Genomic DNA, 12,959 nt, shown 5'->3' with positions numbered 1-12,959 from the left:
TCAAACAGCAGGATCATGGCCTGAAGTCTGGGCACTTACCCGACTGAACCCCCTGAGGTGCCCCTGGTTTGTTTTTAAAGCTCTTGCAACAAGGCAACACTGCTTCCTACTGAGCAGGGAAGCTTATTTCTGATCGTGTATTGAAGCACAGAAGCGGATTTCGTGAATTAAGCTTGCGTTTTAGGGGGGAGCATTTATGGTCTACACCGATAGGTCTGCGAAGTGAGCTTTGGTGCAGGTGAGTTGAATTAGCTGTGAATGCTGTTAAGGAAGTGTAAAAAAACTATAAAGAAACTAAAGGTACTACACTGGCAGGGAGCGAGCGCCACTTATAGGCTGAGAGAGGTGTCACGACCAGCAGCGTACGTTCAGTTTGGCTCTTATTTGAACCCAAAAGTCGTGGAAAAGAGGTTTTTCATTTTTCCAAAAATTGCACCAAGGTAAAGCAGAGCTCTAGTTGATGCGGGTGTGTTGTGCAGGCGTTAGCAGTACTGCCCTCACTATACGCTCATTGGACAGTAGCGCAACCCCAAGAAAAGGATGGTTAAGCAAGAGCTGTGCGTGCGCTGCTAGCAGGAAGCGCCAATACCGGGTTGGGTTGGGGTGACTAATTCTCAACTGGTCTTGCAGCCTGGTAGCTAGTGTCCCTTTATAGTGAACACAGCTTCCGAAGGAAACCACCAACTCCTTGTTTCCTGAGGCTTCTGAAGGTCGCGACGTGGCCGCTTAGTTTTACCCAGAAGGCCACGCGCCAGATGCGGTTAATTTGCATACGTATTCCTCGTCGGGGCGGGGCTGTGGGGGGCGGGGCAGCGGCGCCGGTTTACACGCCGGTCCGCTCGCGTTCTGCATACGGACCCGCCGTGGCTTTTTATTTCCTTTCAAGCGACCGGTTGTTTTCTATTTAAGCTGTGAACAGCTCTTTGCGTACCAGAGCAGCCCTCTTGATAACCAGTTTATTCTGCCGTCGACATGCACTCTCCGGGCTCACGGACGGCGTTTGAGCCAGGAATGGGGGGGCATCCCGGCAGCTGGTGGGCGCGAGCTCAGGCCCCGAGGCCGGCAGCTAACGGGTTCCCGCTGTTTTCCCTTGCAGGTGGTTCTTCTCGGCATGGACATCCTGTCTGCGCTGGTCACCCGGCTGCAGGATCGGTTCAAGGCGCAGATTGGCACAGGTGAGCTGTGGGTAGGTGTGGAGCGGGCCCCCACATTCTCCACCGTCCAGCCCCCAGCCTTCCCTCCGTCTCCCCAGCGCCTCCACTTAGCTATATCCAACCCTTAGAGCTGGAGCCCCCCACCTCTCGCTGTCCTAGCCAAACCCCCTCCCAGCCAACCAACCCTCGTCTCTCCTTCAGTCTCCCCCTGCTGGCGCGGCACCACTGCTCCCTCTCCCCTCCTGAACTCACCCCACAACCGCTGGCCTCCCCGCACCTGCTGGCATGTTCACTGTTTCTGGTTTTACCATACCTTTCCACCGGCTTCTTTCTGTGTTCGTGTTTTCATACACAGTGTCACTGCCTGTTCTTTCTTCTACAGATTAGCCGTCACATTTTAGTGCCAACCAAATCATATTTGCCCCTTTTGAGGGGCATTGTGTTTTCTCACTTGGAGAAGGCCTGCAAATCTAATACGGTTATATTCTTTCCAGGTCATTATCGTTGGTGTTAGTGTGTTCCCTTTGATCGTAAATGTTACAAGTGCATGTTAAATGACCACTTTTTATTTTGGAGGGAAAACAGTATGTCAGAAAAATGAAATAAAAAATAAGCACAGGTTTCGTTTTAGAGATGACACAGTCATTTCTCAATTCCTGACCTCTGGGATTTCATGGTAGTATAAGCACCAAGCAGCTCTGTTTGTACACACATTTCCTTATAGAACTTCTCCCTTTCAGTTGCTGCATGTGTATTTGTTATTATTATTATTACTGTTTTTTTTGCTAACTTCCTGGTCAGCATGCTCTTTCAGACAAGGTCAAGAACTCTTTCCCACTCTGGCACTAACTGTCCATCTGTAAATAAAAACTTCCCTTTTATTTACTTATTTGTTTTTAAAAAAACTTTTTTTTTTAATGTTTATTTTTGAGAGAGAAACAGAGCTCGAGCAGAGGAGGGGCAGAGAGAGAAGGAGACATAGAATCCAAAGCAGGCTCCACGTTCTGAACTGTCAGCACAGAGCCCGACGAGGCTTAAACTGTGAAATCATGACCTGAGCCAAAGTGAGACGCTTAACTGACTGACCCACCCAGGCACCCCAAAACCTCCCTTACTTTTAGACATTTCCTATTTTATAGCATTATATTTTCCTCCTAAATTAATTATTCAGGCATAGCTCTAATAAAAGAAAAGTTTATGGGAGAAGCAGAGTAAGCCGATTTCTGTTAGGTGAATGCTCTTGGAGTGCTAGCTGGTGGCCCACACCTGGGTGTGTGGAGGATGTGGGGACCTTGACTCTCTCTAGAGCACGTGCATGTACATTATGTAGAATTCACAAGTGTAGATGAAAGAAGGATGGAGTCTTGAGTGCCTGCTCCTTTTACCTCCGGTGAATATGCTGGACCCCTCCTTTACCTAGATTTCCATTTGTGTTGACTCTTTCCTGCCAGGATCTGCCACTGACATCCATTTTAATTTTTTTGCCAGCTTAAAAATGTGTTGATAGCTAGCTGCAGGAGGGTGGGCTAAGGAAGAAGACTGGTATAGGATGTCTGAGCAAAGCACTTCCGGATTCTCAGACCAGCTCCTGTGGATTTTAGTGAGGAAAGTAGAACCGCGCGGATCCGTGGGTTTAGATTGGCGCACATCATTTAGGCCAGGATTTTGTCTTCCTGGGGATTGAAATACCCAGTTGGTGACTGCAGGACCTGACCTCCCCCACTCCCCCGCCCCACCCCGCCCCCACAGGCTTTCATTTGATGAATTTGCATTTTGATTTTCAGTGTTGCCAAGTTTAATAGACAGACTGGGAGATGCTAAAGACTCTGTGCGAGAGCAAGACCAGACTCTGCTGCTGAAGATCATGGATCAAGCTGCTAATCCCCAGGTAGGGCGGGGAGGTGCGTCTGCCTCACTCAGCATCCCTGGTGACTCCATATAAAAAGAATTTCTTTTAAAGCTGTTGTGTTTCACGTGAAAAATTCCGTAGCATTTAAGCTGCGCCCCCATGCCCCCATACAGGATGGTTAAGTAATAAGTAGCAAAGGGTATACTTTGAATAAATTAGTGGACTTAAGATGAGTCTCGAGTGCTTGGTTGAATCCATTAGATTCTTGAGCTCATGTGTGTAACTGACTCGGTTTCTCTGAAAAGAGGCGGTTGTGGTGTCTGGAGGGTCAGGAGCCCTGGCTGGAGCCCTCATTCCGATCTGCTAGTGAGCTGGGGCTGTGGGGACAGGTGGACAGAGAGACCCGGCCCTGCCTTCCAGGCTTCCGTTGTGTCATGTTCAGGGGGTGGGGTGGGGCGGGGTGGTGGAGGGATCAGAAAAAGCCATTCAGGGAGGGTAGTACCCAGAATGTGTTACGAGGTGAATGGATGCGTGGCTTGCAGATACAGCGGGGACCGCTGTTGTGGACCGGGAGAGCGGTAGCAGTATGTGATCTTTTGCATGCCACCCAAACCTCTCTCGGCTTTCATTTCCTCACCCACGTAACGGGGGCTGGTTACACCTTTCTTTCAGAGCTTTTGGGATAATCACATGCAGTTATATAAAGGACTGTGTTTGGAAAAGCTGTGTGTTGATATACGAATATAAGTCACTATTTTTCAGTGTGCTCTGGAGAGGACGAAATGGGTGACTCGAGGCTGGGCTGACTTGGCACCTGCTGAGAGGTCCCTCTCCTGTTGGCCCTGTATTAAATGAAGGCTCCTCCTCTCCTCTCCTCTTCTGTCCTTTGTCGCCTACAGTATGTGTGGGACCGGATGCTGGGAGGCTTCAAGCACAAGAATTTCCGGACTCGGGAAGGCACGTGCCTCTGCCTTGTTGCCACACTCAATGCGTAAGTTTGGGTGGGGCCTAAGGGTTTCCCTGGCCAAGCATGTTTATTTTCGTTTTATTTTTTTTTAAGTTTATTTATTTATTTTTAGAGAGAGAGAGAGAGAGGAGGAGGGGTGGAGAGAGAGAAGGAGAGAAGAGAGAGAGAGAGGGAGGAGGGGGTAGAGAGGGAGAGAGAGAATCCCACGCGGGCTCTGCACCATCAGCATGGAGCTTGAACCATGTGGTCGTGAGACCACAAGATCATGACCTGAGCTGAAATTGAGTCGGACGCTTAACCGACTGAGCCACCCAGGCGCCCCAGGTGCCCCAGGATTTTTATTTTTAACTTTGTGTTTTGAGGTAACTATAGGTTTCAGGAGGTTGCAGAGAAACATCCTGGGAAGTTCCGTGGACCTCTCCCCATAGTCCTTCAGTGTTAACATCTTACATCTTGTATAGCACAGTGCCAGCACCTGGAAACCAATCGATGCAGTGCACAGGGCTCCTCCAGATTCCTCTGGTTACACACAGGCGTGGTGGGTGCCGACCTGTCCCTTTCTGTCACGTGTGTAGCTCTGGGGAGCCAGCCCTCCAGCAAGGTACAGACCTGCACAGCACCCCAGGCTCCCTCACGCTAGCCACCCCCGGCAACCACTAATCTGTTCGCCATCTCTGTGATTGTGTCACTTCAAGAGTGTTATACAAATGGAATCATACAGAATGAGAATGTAACCCTATGAGATTGACTTCTTCCACTGAACATAATTCCTTTGAGGTTGCGTATGGGGTATCGCCTACACAGCAGTTCCTTTCTTTTCTTCGCCCGGCAGAATTCCACGGTACAGTCTTAGCCACTCACGTCACCGTTCACCTGTTGAAGGCTATTTGAATAGTTTCTGCTTTCTGGCTAGTACAAATACAGGTGCTGTGAGCGTGTACGTGCACGTCCCGCCATCAATATAAGCTTTCCTTTCTCTTGGATCGGTGTCCAAGAGGGCCATTGCTGGGTCGTTTGGTAGGTTTAATTTTAAAGAAGCTGCCAGACTTTTTTTAGTTTTAAAAGGAACTGCCAAACTGTTTTCCAGACTCGTCTGTACCATTTTACATCCCCACCAGCCAGTGTATGAACGATTTAGTTTCTTCGTATCTCTGTTAGCAGTGAATGTTCTCATTGTTTTTTATCTGACCCATGTTCTTAGGTGTATGGTGATAGCTCATCGTAGTCTTAGTTTGTACTTTCCTAATGACGAGTGACATGGAATATTTTTTCATGTGCTTATTTGTAGGAGAGGCAAAGATTTTTAAAACAGAAAAGTTACATGTCACTCCTTCTGATTATAAAAGTGACACCGTATATGTCCGAAAACGTGCATCAGGAAGAAAATAACGATTACATACCTTTCTGCCACCTTCGTGCAATCACTGTCACCTCGTGGCGCATTGTAGTCCAGCCTGTAAAGTTATATTATTTTCAAAAACAAAACTGGGATGCCATCTATGTCACCTCGTAAAATTTTCCCCTTCTCATGAGCCTTTTCAGTGCCGTTAAGTTTGCCCAAACGTGTCTGGAGTTTTTAAAAAAAGCATTTCTTGGTTTGGATCCCAGTAGTTTCACTTCTGAGAATGTGCCCTAAGGAAGACATGAGCTTACCGGAGAGTTGTATTCGCAAGGGCTATTTGGGGCCGTGTCTGTGACGGTGGAAAGCGGTCAGGGACTTCAGTGCTGCCCAGCTGGGCGGTGTTCAGCTGGAACCCTCCGCGGCCACTGTGTCTCTCCATCCAGCGGTCATGAACCGAACGTCAGCCTGGGCAGGTGGAGAGTTAAATGAGGACCCTCTAGGGACTTGCGGTTTCGTTGAGAACACGGAGTTGGGCAGAATAGGAAGTGCGTGATAGGATAATAACGCGGGGCAGCCGTGTGGGAGGCAGGCAGCCAGATCGGGGAGAGCCCTGAGTGCCCGGGAGAAGGCGCGTCAGCGAGCAGCTTTGAACTCTGTGCAGAGGAGGCCTTTGTGGTGCGCCCCGATTTTGGAACCAGGTGGGCGGAAGATTGGAAGATGGGAAGGAGGGAGAGCCTAGGTGTGAGGGGGCGATAGGGCCCTGGGGAGGGAGAGGGAAGGGAGAGCGTTTCTTCCCTTTGTTCTCACCAGCAGTAAAACACTCCTTTTGTTTTCAGCTCTGGAGCACACACTTTAACACTAAGCAAGATTGTGCCACATATATGTAACTTACTTGGAGACCCCAACAGCCAGGTGAGTATGTTTTGGTGAGGAAGAATTATACTGCTTACAGACCATCAGGATGCATTTCGGTGTCCTGTGTATACCTGGTAGGCGGGTGGGACTTCATTCCTGTTTGCAATGCTCTGATTATCGTTCCAGATACTAGCATTAGAGCCCGTTAGCATTAATAAGGTATCACTGGTGAACGTGGTGGCCCCTCTGCCCTGTTCTGTGTGTGGCTGAGGCCTCACTACCTGTGAAGTGACGTCCTCTGTGCCGGCCTCCAAGATAAGGTTGCTGGAGTCACTCCCTCTCCAGCCAAGAGGGGGTGAGCTCCGGGGAGAGCGATCAGTGCCGATTGAAGTCAGATAGGGATTGACTCTTGGGGGAAGGGGGATTAGATGGAAAGGGCCTGGGCAGTGTGTTCTGAGGGGATGGAAACTTCCCTGTATTTTGTGTGGGTGGTGACCCCTTTGGTATATGTAGCTGCAAATTCCTTGACCCCGGACAAACTCTGGATGGTGTTTTATGTAAATCTTCCATAAATTCAAAAACCAAACACCAGAGCACCACCTCCTTTGTGTAAGGGAGGGAGAAGAGCCGGCAATCTGGGCAGTCACCAGGCAGGTCCCAGAACTTTCCAAGCCTGGGCTTCAGAAGTGCCAGTTTTCCCACCAGTCAGTTCTGTTTGTCACCGAGAGTCCTTTGTGTTACATTAGTTCGCTCGTATGGGCTCATCAGAAAAACACCTCAATAGATAAAGGGGCCGAAAATTGCAACAGTAGTTCACCAAAGAAATACACGTGGTAAGCAGGCCTCTCATTTTAGGCTGTGACTGGTGATCGCTGACGTGCCCCCCAGAGAGGTCGTGCCAGCTTGTCCTCCACCTCCCACCCCACCCCTGCTCCAGCCCCCTCCCACTCTTCTGGCTTTGCCTTTTCTCACCTCCAGGCCTTCACTCCGCCGCGCAGCGCTGCTTCCGTTCAGGTGCCCAGCCCCTCCTCTGGGCATGTGTGCTGACCGCTCCCCCCGCCCCCACCTGCTTTCCTCTTGCCACTCCCTCCTTTGTCCAGCTTCACTGAAAGTATATGACACTGGAAGTGGGATTTTTGGATTTTTTTTTTTAAATGTTTATTTTGAGAGAGAGAGAGAAGGCATGCAAGCAGTGGAGGGGCAGAGAGAGAGGGAGAGGGAGAGGGAGAGGGAGAGAGAGGGAGAGAGAGAGAGAGAGAGAGAGAGAGAGAATCCCAAGCAGGCTCCACCCCATCAGCACAGAGTTCATCTGGGGAATTGAACTCAGGAACCTGTGAGATGGTGACCCGAGCCGAAATCAAGAGTCAGTTGCTTCACACACTGAGCCACCCAGGCGCCCCTGGGATTTTTAGACGTTTTAATTTACTGAATCATGCTTTCTGTTTCAACATTAATTTGAAAAGAAACGTAAAAAAAAAAAGTTCTCAGTACCAAAATGGATTATTTTGTCTTTTCTGTCTTTTTGGTTTTCTTTCCATTTTTGGTTCCCGTGGGGAGAAAAGTCCATCATTGATCACTGCTATCACACGGTATCCTTTAGACCAGCAGAAAAGCCAGCCTGGCTGGGGGAATTTCCTTGTTCCTAACTCAGGCGCTGCCACTGGCCACACGGGTGACGTGGAATATGCGCGCTGGGCCTCCGGGACACCCGGCCCTGGGGCAGAATGAGGTTGGCGCTCAGTGGGCAGGTTTCGGCAGTCTGCCTCAGAGCCAGATAGAGCCAGAGTGCTGAAACCACGCTCAGGTGACCATCTGCAGCCTCACGTCTGCCTTGGCAATGGCCATCTGCACCCGTATGCGTGCGCTCACAGACACGCACGGTCCATGTCTCCCAGAACCCTCCCGCCAGGAGACTTTAACCACCCGCTTCTCTGCACCGCCGCACTCCATCAGTCCTGCTCCTGGGGTGTGTGAGTATGCTGCAGGTGCCCGTGTTCTTGCCCTTACTTTAACCTTCACATCGGTCTTTCCTGCTGTGGGCCCTGCAGGTGGCCCGCCCCCTCTGTGTCCCAGTAAACAGTGGTCCAGTGAGGGAGGGTCATAGATCTGAAAGACCTCAGATTTCATAAAGCATTCAGCGTGGGCCTGCCAGGTAGCGTTTAATATATGGGGCTCTTGGAGTCCCAGCGGCCCCAGATGTTGGGGTTCCTTTTTTCTGGTGAGCCTGGGGGTGGGCAGAAGCCATAGGGGACCCATTCGCTTGCGTGTGCAAGTGAGCACTACGTTGTGCCTTCATCCTGAGCGAGTTACTTTTACAGAACTTGCTTCTCGTTTGGAGTACAGTACTTTGTAGTGCCAAAGAAAACGTGTGCCTCTGTATCTCTTGCATCCGGGGTGCTTCAGACCCTCAAATGCTGTCTGACCCTGTAGCTTTGTGGGCCTGAGGAATGATGGTTTCAAAGGCTTAGGATGTTGGTTTTGAACATGTAGATAGCTCCACTTCCGCTAGCCATTGTGTTGAGTGTTTTGTACACACAGAGTGTAGGTCACAGACTGCTGGCCTGAAACCGAATTGCATTCTAACAGACTGGCATACCTGTCTGTGTACACGTGTCTGCACAACGTTTTAGCTTTACGTTTAGCGTTTTAGTGTTTTTTTTCTTAAACGTTTATTTTTGAGAGAGGGAGAGGGCGCACACACGTGACTGGGGAAGAGGCAGCGAGAGAGGAAGACAGAGGAGCCAAAGCAGGCTCCACACTGTCAGCACAGAGCCCGATGCAGTGCCTGAACTCACAAACCGTGCCATCACGACCTGAGCCAAAGTCAGGCGCTTAACCAACTGAGCCACCCAGGCGCCCCTAGAGTCTTGGTGTTTTTACATTTGTCGTATTTCCGACTTCCCTTGAGAGATGAGGAGATGTGACAGAGCTGCCCTGTATTCCTCCAAGGCTGGGTGATGGCAGCCTGTGTGCCCGACCCTCCATATTCCCTTCTCTCTCTGCCACTGGGGCCCCGGCCGGTGCCATTTGTCGTTACACACCCACCCTGCTGCGCTCGGTTATCATGCTCCCTGCCTGGGCCATGTAGGCACTTTAGCTGGGCATCTAGCAGGCACTCAAATTTGTTGAGTGAGTTTGTTACTTCCTGTGGCCTTCAAAGCAGCCTTCAGCTCACAGAGGAGGACTTTGGGACTAAAATAGTTTACGTATTTTATGCAGGATGACTCAGCCCCTAAAAGGCCAAGCAGGTACCCAGATCTACTTTGACTCTCAGGCTAGTATTTCCACTAAATCTGTTGATGGTCCAGACTTTCTAAGTAGGACAAGATCTTGCTTGCTCATTAAGGTGATTGGCTGTGAACAAATGCCATCGTTAGAAAGTGAGCCAAGCGATGTGCTTATTAGTGATCCTCAGGACCCAGTGGCATTAACTATTTGTGTGATACATACGTGTCTCCATATAAAACTGCTGCCTGACATCAGAAGGTATTTCTTTTCCCAAATAAACTGATAATCTGTTTTAGTCAGCTTGGGCCGCCATAACAAAATACCATGGACCCGGTGGCCTGCACAGAAATTTATTTCTCACAGTTCTGAAGGCCGGTAGTTGGAGATCAGGGTGCCAGCGTGGTCTGGTTCTGGTGAGGGGCCTCTTCCGGGTGTGCAGACTGCTCCCGCCCTGTGTGCTCACCTGACCTCTTTGTACACGAGTGGAGAGTGGAGCCAGCTCGTGGATGTCTTTTCTTACGAAGACACCAATGCTGTTGTGCCAGGGCCCTACTCTTAGGACTTCATTTAACCTTAATTATCCTCTTACATAGGTTCTGTCTCTAAATGCAGACATACTGAGGGTCGGGGCTTCAGCATACAGTGGTGGTGGCGGGCGGGGGGGGGGGGGGGTGGGGGGGGAGACACAGACATTCGGTCCATAGTGTGAGGTTTCCCTTTTCTACCATAAAGGGAAAAGTTCTCAGTGAGGTTCCCTGTCCTGTAACACTGTTCAGGAGTAGCGTGCAGGATCGAGGACTATACATTGTTCTTTGTGTCCCTACTTCCTTCCTCTGTCTTTTCTCTGTTATTTTGATTTTCATTGCTTGAGACCCAGTCCAAAATCATGTTGCTCCCCTGTCTGGGCCTGCTGGAGTAAGGACACATCTCCCTTCCTCCCCAACCCTCACAGGTTGGCCTTGGTTCCAGGGCACAGCATACTAAAAATTTTTTCCCCATGTTTGTATTTGCAAAATGTTCAATCTAAAGAAAAATGGTAGGGCCAGTAGTAACCTCCGTATTTACCAGTTAACGTTGGTTTTCTCTCTCTCCATGTGCGTATACACATCCACACGCAGAAATGCACTCTTTTTTCTTGAGCCATTTGAAAGTATCTTACACGTGTGATAGTTTGATGCTGAGATACTTCAGTGGGTATCTCTCAATAGCAAGGGTATTTTGTCGTGCAACGGCCTGCTATTTTCTCATTCAAGAAATTTCAACATTGCTACAGTGATCATGTTTGACGGACAGACCGTCCACATTCAAATTTCCCTGTTTCTGTTTGTTTTCAATCTGTTCTGTTTCTTAAGTCTTGCTTATTGCTGCTTTCTGAGTTCATGTTTGTGTTTGGCCAGCCACTCACCTGCTCTTCCTGAAGCACGTGCCCTGCATCTCTGCTCTCATACCTTTGCACACAGGCTGTACCTTGTTTGGAACCTGTCTCATTCCGTCTTTACCTGGTAAAACGCTGGTCCCCAAGCACATTTTAAGTGGTTCCTTCCTCTTCCAGGAAATGTTTCTTGGTATCTTCTGTGTGCTTGCTCCCTTCCCTAAACTGTGGGAGCTCTTTGTACTCTTATATAATGTTCACAGTATCGTGCTCCATATTAAATATAGAATTTATGGGCTCCCCCCGGCCCCCCAACCCCTGTCTCCTTTCAGGACTGTTAGCCTCTTGAATACAGGGCTCTGTGTAGACTTTACTACCCATTTTTGTTGCTCACTAAGTATTTATTTTATTGAGTTAAATCTAGAATGCTTTTTACATGGTATTTTGTTTTTTGTATAATTCACTTATTTGTAGTGTTTTCTGTTCGGGGAGGATGGTCTGAAAATTCTGGTTTCCTGACATCATCTGAAAGAATTGAAAGAACGAAGGGATGTGGACTTTACATGTCTACCGGGATGGGACCTGAATTTACTCACTGGAATTGTACAGCGACGTCAGCCTGTCAAACATGGCTCTGTCTAGTCAAATGTCTATAAGGGATTGTATCACAGTCACCTTGGTAGATCGGTGATACACTCGGGGTGGTGTATAGTCTGTTGTGTCCCAGCAGCTAGTGCTGTGGATTGACACAGAGCAGCTGTAAGATCTCTTCTTTTACATCTAGGTTCGAGATGCAGCAATAAACAGCTTAGTGGAAATTTACAGACATGTAGGAGAACGTGTGAGGGCAGATCTCAGTAAAAAAGGATTACCACAGTCCCGGTGAGTTCAGACTTTTTTCCTTTCTTCTGCTCGTCTTCCCCTATTCTTTTTTTTCAGTTAACATCTTGGTTTGCACTGCTTAATTTGTTGTAATTTTATGCAAAGAATATATGGTTGGAGGATTGGTGGTTGGGGATCTTGTCCAGATCCTGTGTCCTGGCCCCTCCCATTCTACTTCTTCAAGAGGAGGATTATCACCCAGACACCTAGCCATGTTTCATGCTGTGTGTTGATTTTAGAAGTATATTTAAAATCGAGTGGTGTTGAAAAATTCACCATTCTTGTGGTTCCTGTAGCTCTATATCTTGTATGCACAAAGCACCTCATGGACTAGGTGCTTAAAATATATTTGTTTGAATTAATGAAGCTTTTCCAGAATGAGTCCGGATAGAAATAGAGAAGTAATTCTTTGAAATGGTAGTATTCTGTCAATCTCAGTACATCGAGACCAATGCAAGGAGCTCAGCGTCTCATCAGGTCCAAGACAGCCTGAGTCCATAGATGTCTCTGTTGTAGTCAAAATTGTAAAAAATAATGAACAACTGCATATCCATAATTTTAAGTGTGATGGACAAACCTTCAACCTTTTGGTGCCCCGTTACTTTAAGTGAGAGAGTAATGCGTGAGTCCTGGGAAGCTGAACGTGGCCTCGGCTTATGGAGTAGCTTATCCGAGCCTGTCACTGCGTCCCTGGAGATACCAAAAGCCCAGAAACCTGAAGTGACTTGGGAGAGTACACAGAAGCCCTGTTTCCTGACCCCCGTTTTAATTTTTTGTACCCTGTTTCACAAGAGGTTAGAGAGTCTTGGGAGTCCAAATATGGAATGGGACTTTGAAATATACAGGAGTCCTTTGTCTTGATGTCCCTTGATTGGATGTGATGGAAGTGGACCTTTTACCCTAAAGTAGGAGTTCCATGAGCAGTCAAGTGGGGCTCTACTCTGTTGTCGTGAGTCCTGTCTGACCCCAGGTTGCTCACCATGGCACCTGAGCTGCGTGCAAGATAATTAGGTGGGGATAAAACTATTTTCATGTTTTTGTATAACATGTCAGCTGTGAGAATAGACTTTTTTGTTACTGTGTTTTATGAACCTCAGCTTTCTGGTCTTTGCGTATATGGGAGAACACTTAGGAGAAAGACGAACCCAAAGATTAAAGCACTGCACAGTGTCCCAGGGTAAATTGGAGGGCCCGGGTGAGCAGGGAGAGCAGGGCTGGAGGGAGAGGGCTTCTTACTGAAGCCCTGACGTCAGCATCACCGTTGGGAGACAGGCTATGAGCACTGAAGCCCTTCCCTGCTCTCCAGGGAT

General features: G+C 48.7%; 1 protein-coding gene and 1 non-coding gene across 13 annotated transcripts in view; one reads left to right on the top strand and one right to left on the bottom strand.

The window, feature by feature from the left end:
* CLASP1 (cytoplasmic linker associated protein 1) overlaps positions 1-12,959 on the top strand; it is a 277,780-nt gene that overhangs the window by 96,309 nt on the left and 168,512 nt on the right. For all 12 annotated transcript variants that reach the window (XM_047869157.1, XM_047869151.1, XM_047869156.1 and 9 more), the window contains exons 3-7: positions 1,097-1,175; positions 2,939-3,042; positions 3,903-3,994; positions 6,149-6,224; positions 11,552-11,649. In XM_047869157.1, the coding sequence (XP_047725113.1) occupies positions 1,097-1,175; positions 2,939-3,042; positions 3,903-3,994; positions 6,149-6,224; positions 11,552-11,649 (449 nt within the window). The remainder of the gene's footprint in view (positions 1-1,096; positions 1,176-2,938; positions 3,043-3,902; positions 3,995-6,148; positions 6,225-11,551; positions 11,650-12,959) is intronic.
* On the bottom strand, positions 420-545 carry LOC125174295 (U4atac minor spliceosomal RNA). Its single transcript, XR_007155407.1, has one exon. It is a non-coding gene; the product is annotated as a U4atac minor spliceosomal RNA (small nuclear RNA).

The sequence above is a fragment of the Prionailurus viverrinus genome, chromosome C1 (genome assembly GCF_022837055.1).
Source record: "Prionailurus viverrinus isolate Anna chromosome C1, UM_Priviv_1.0, whole genome shotgun sequence".
In the NCBI taxonomy this organism is placed as follows: domain Eukaryota; kingdom Metazoa; phylum Chordata; class Mammalia; order Carnivora; family Felidae; genus Prionailurus; species Prionailurus viverrinus.
Note: the sequence above shows the minus strand (reverse complement) of the source record. Positions and strands in the feature narration are given on the sequence as shown.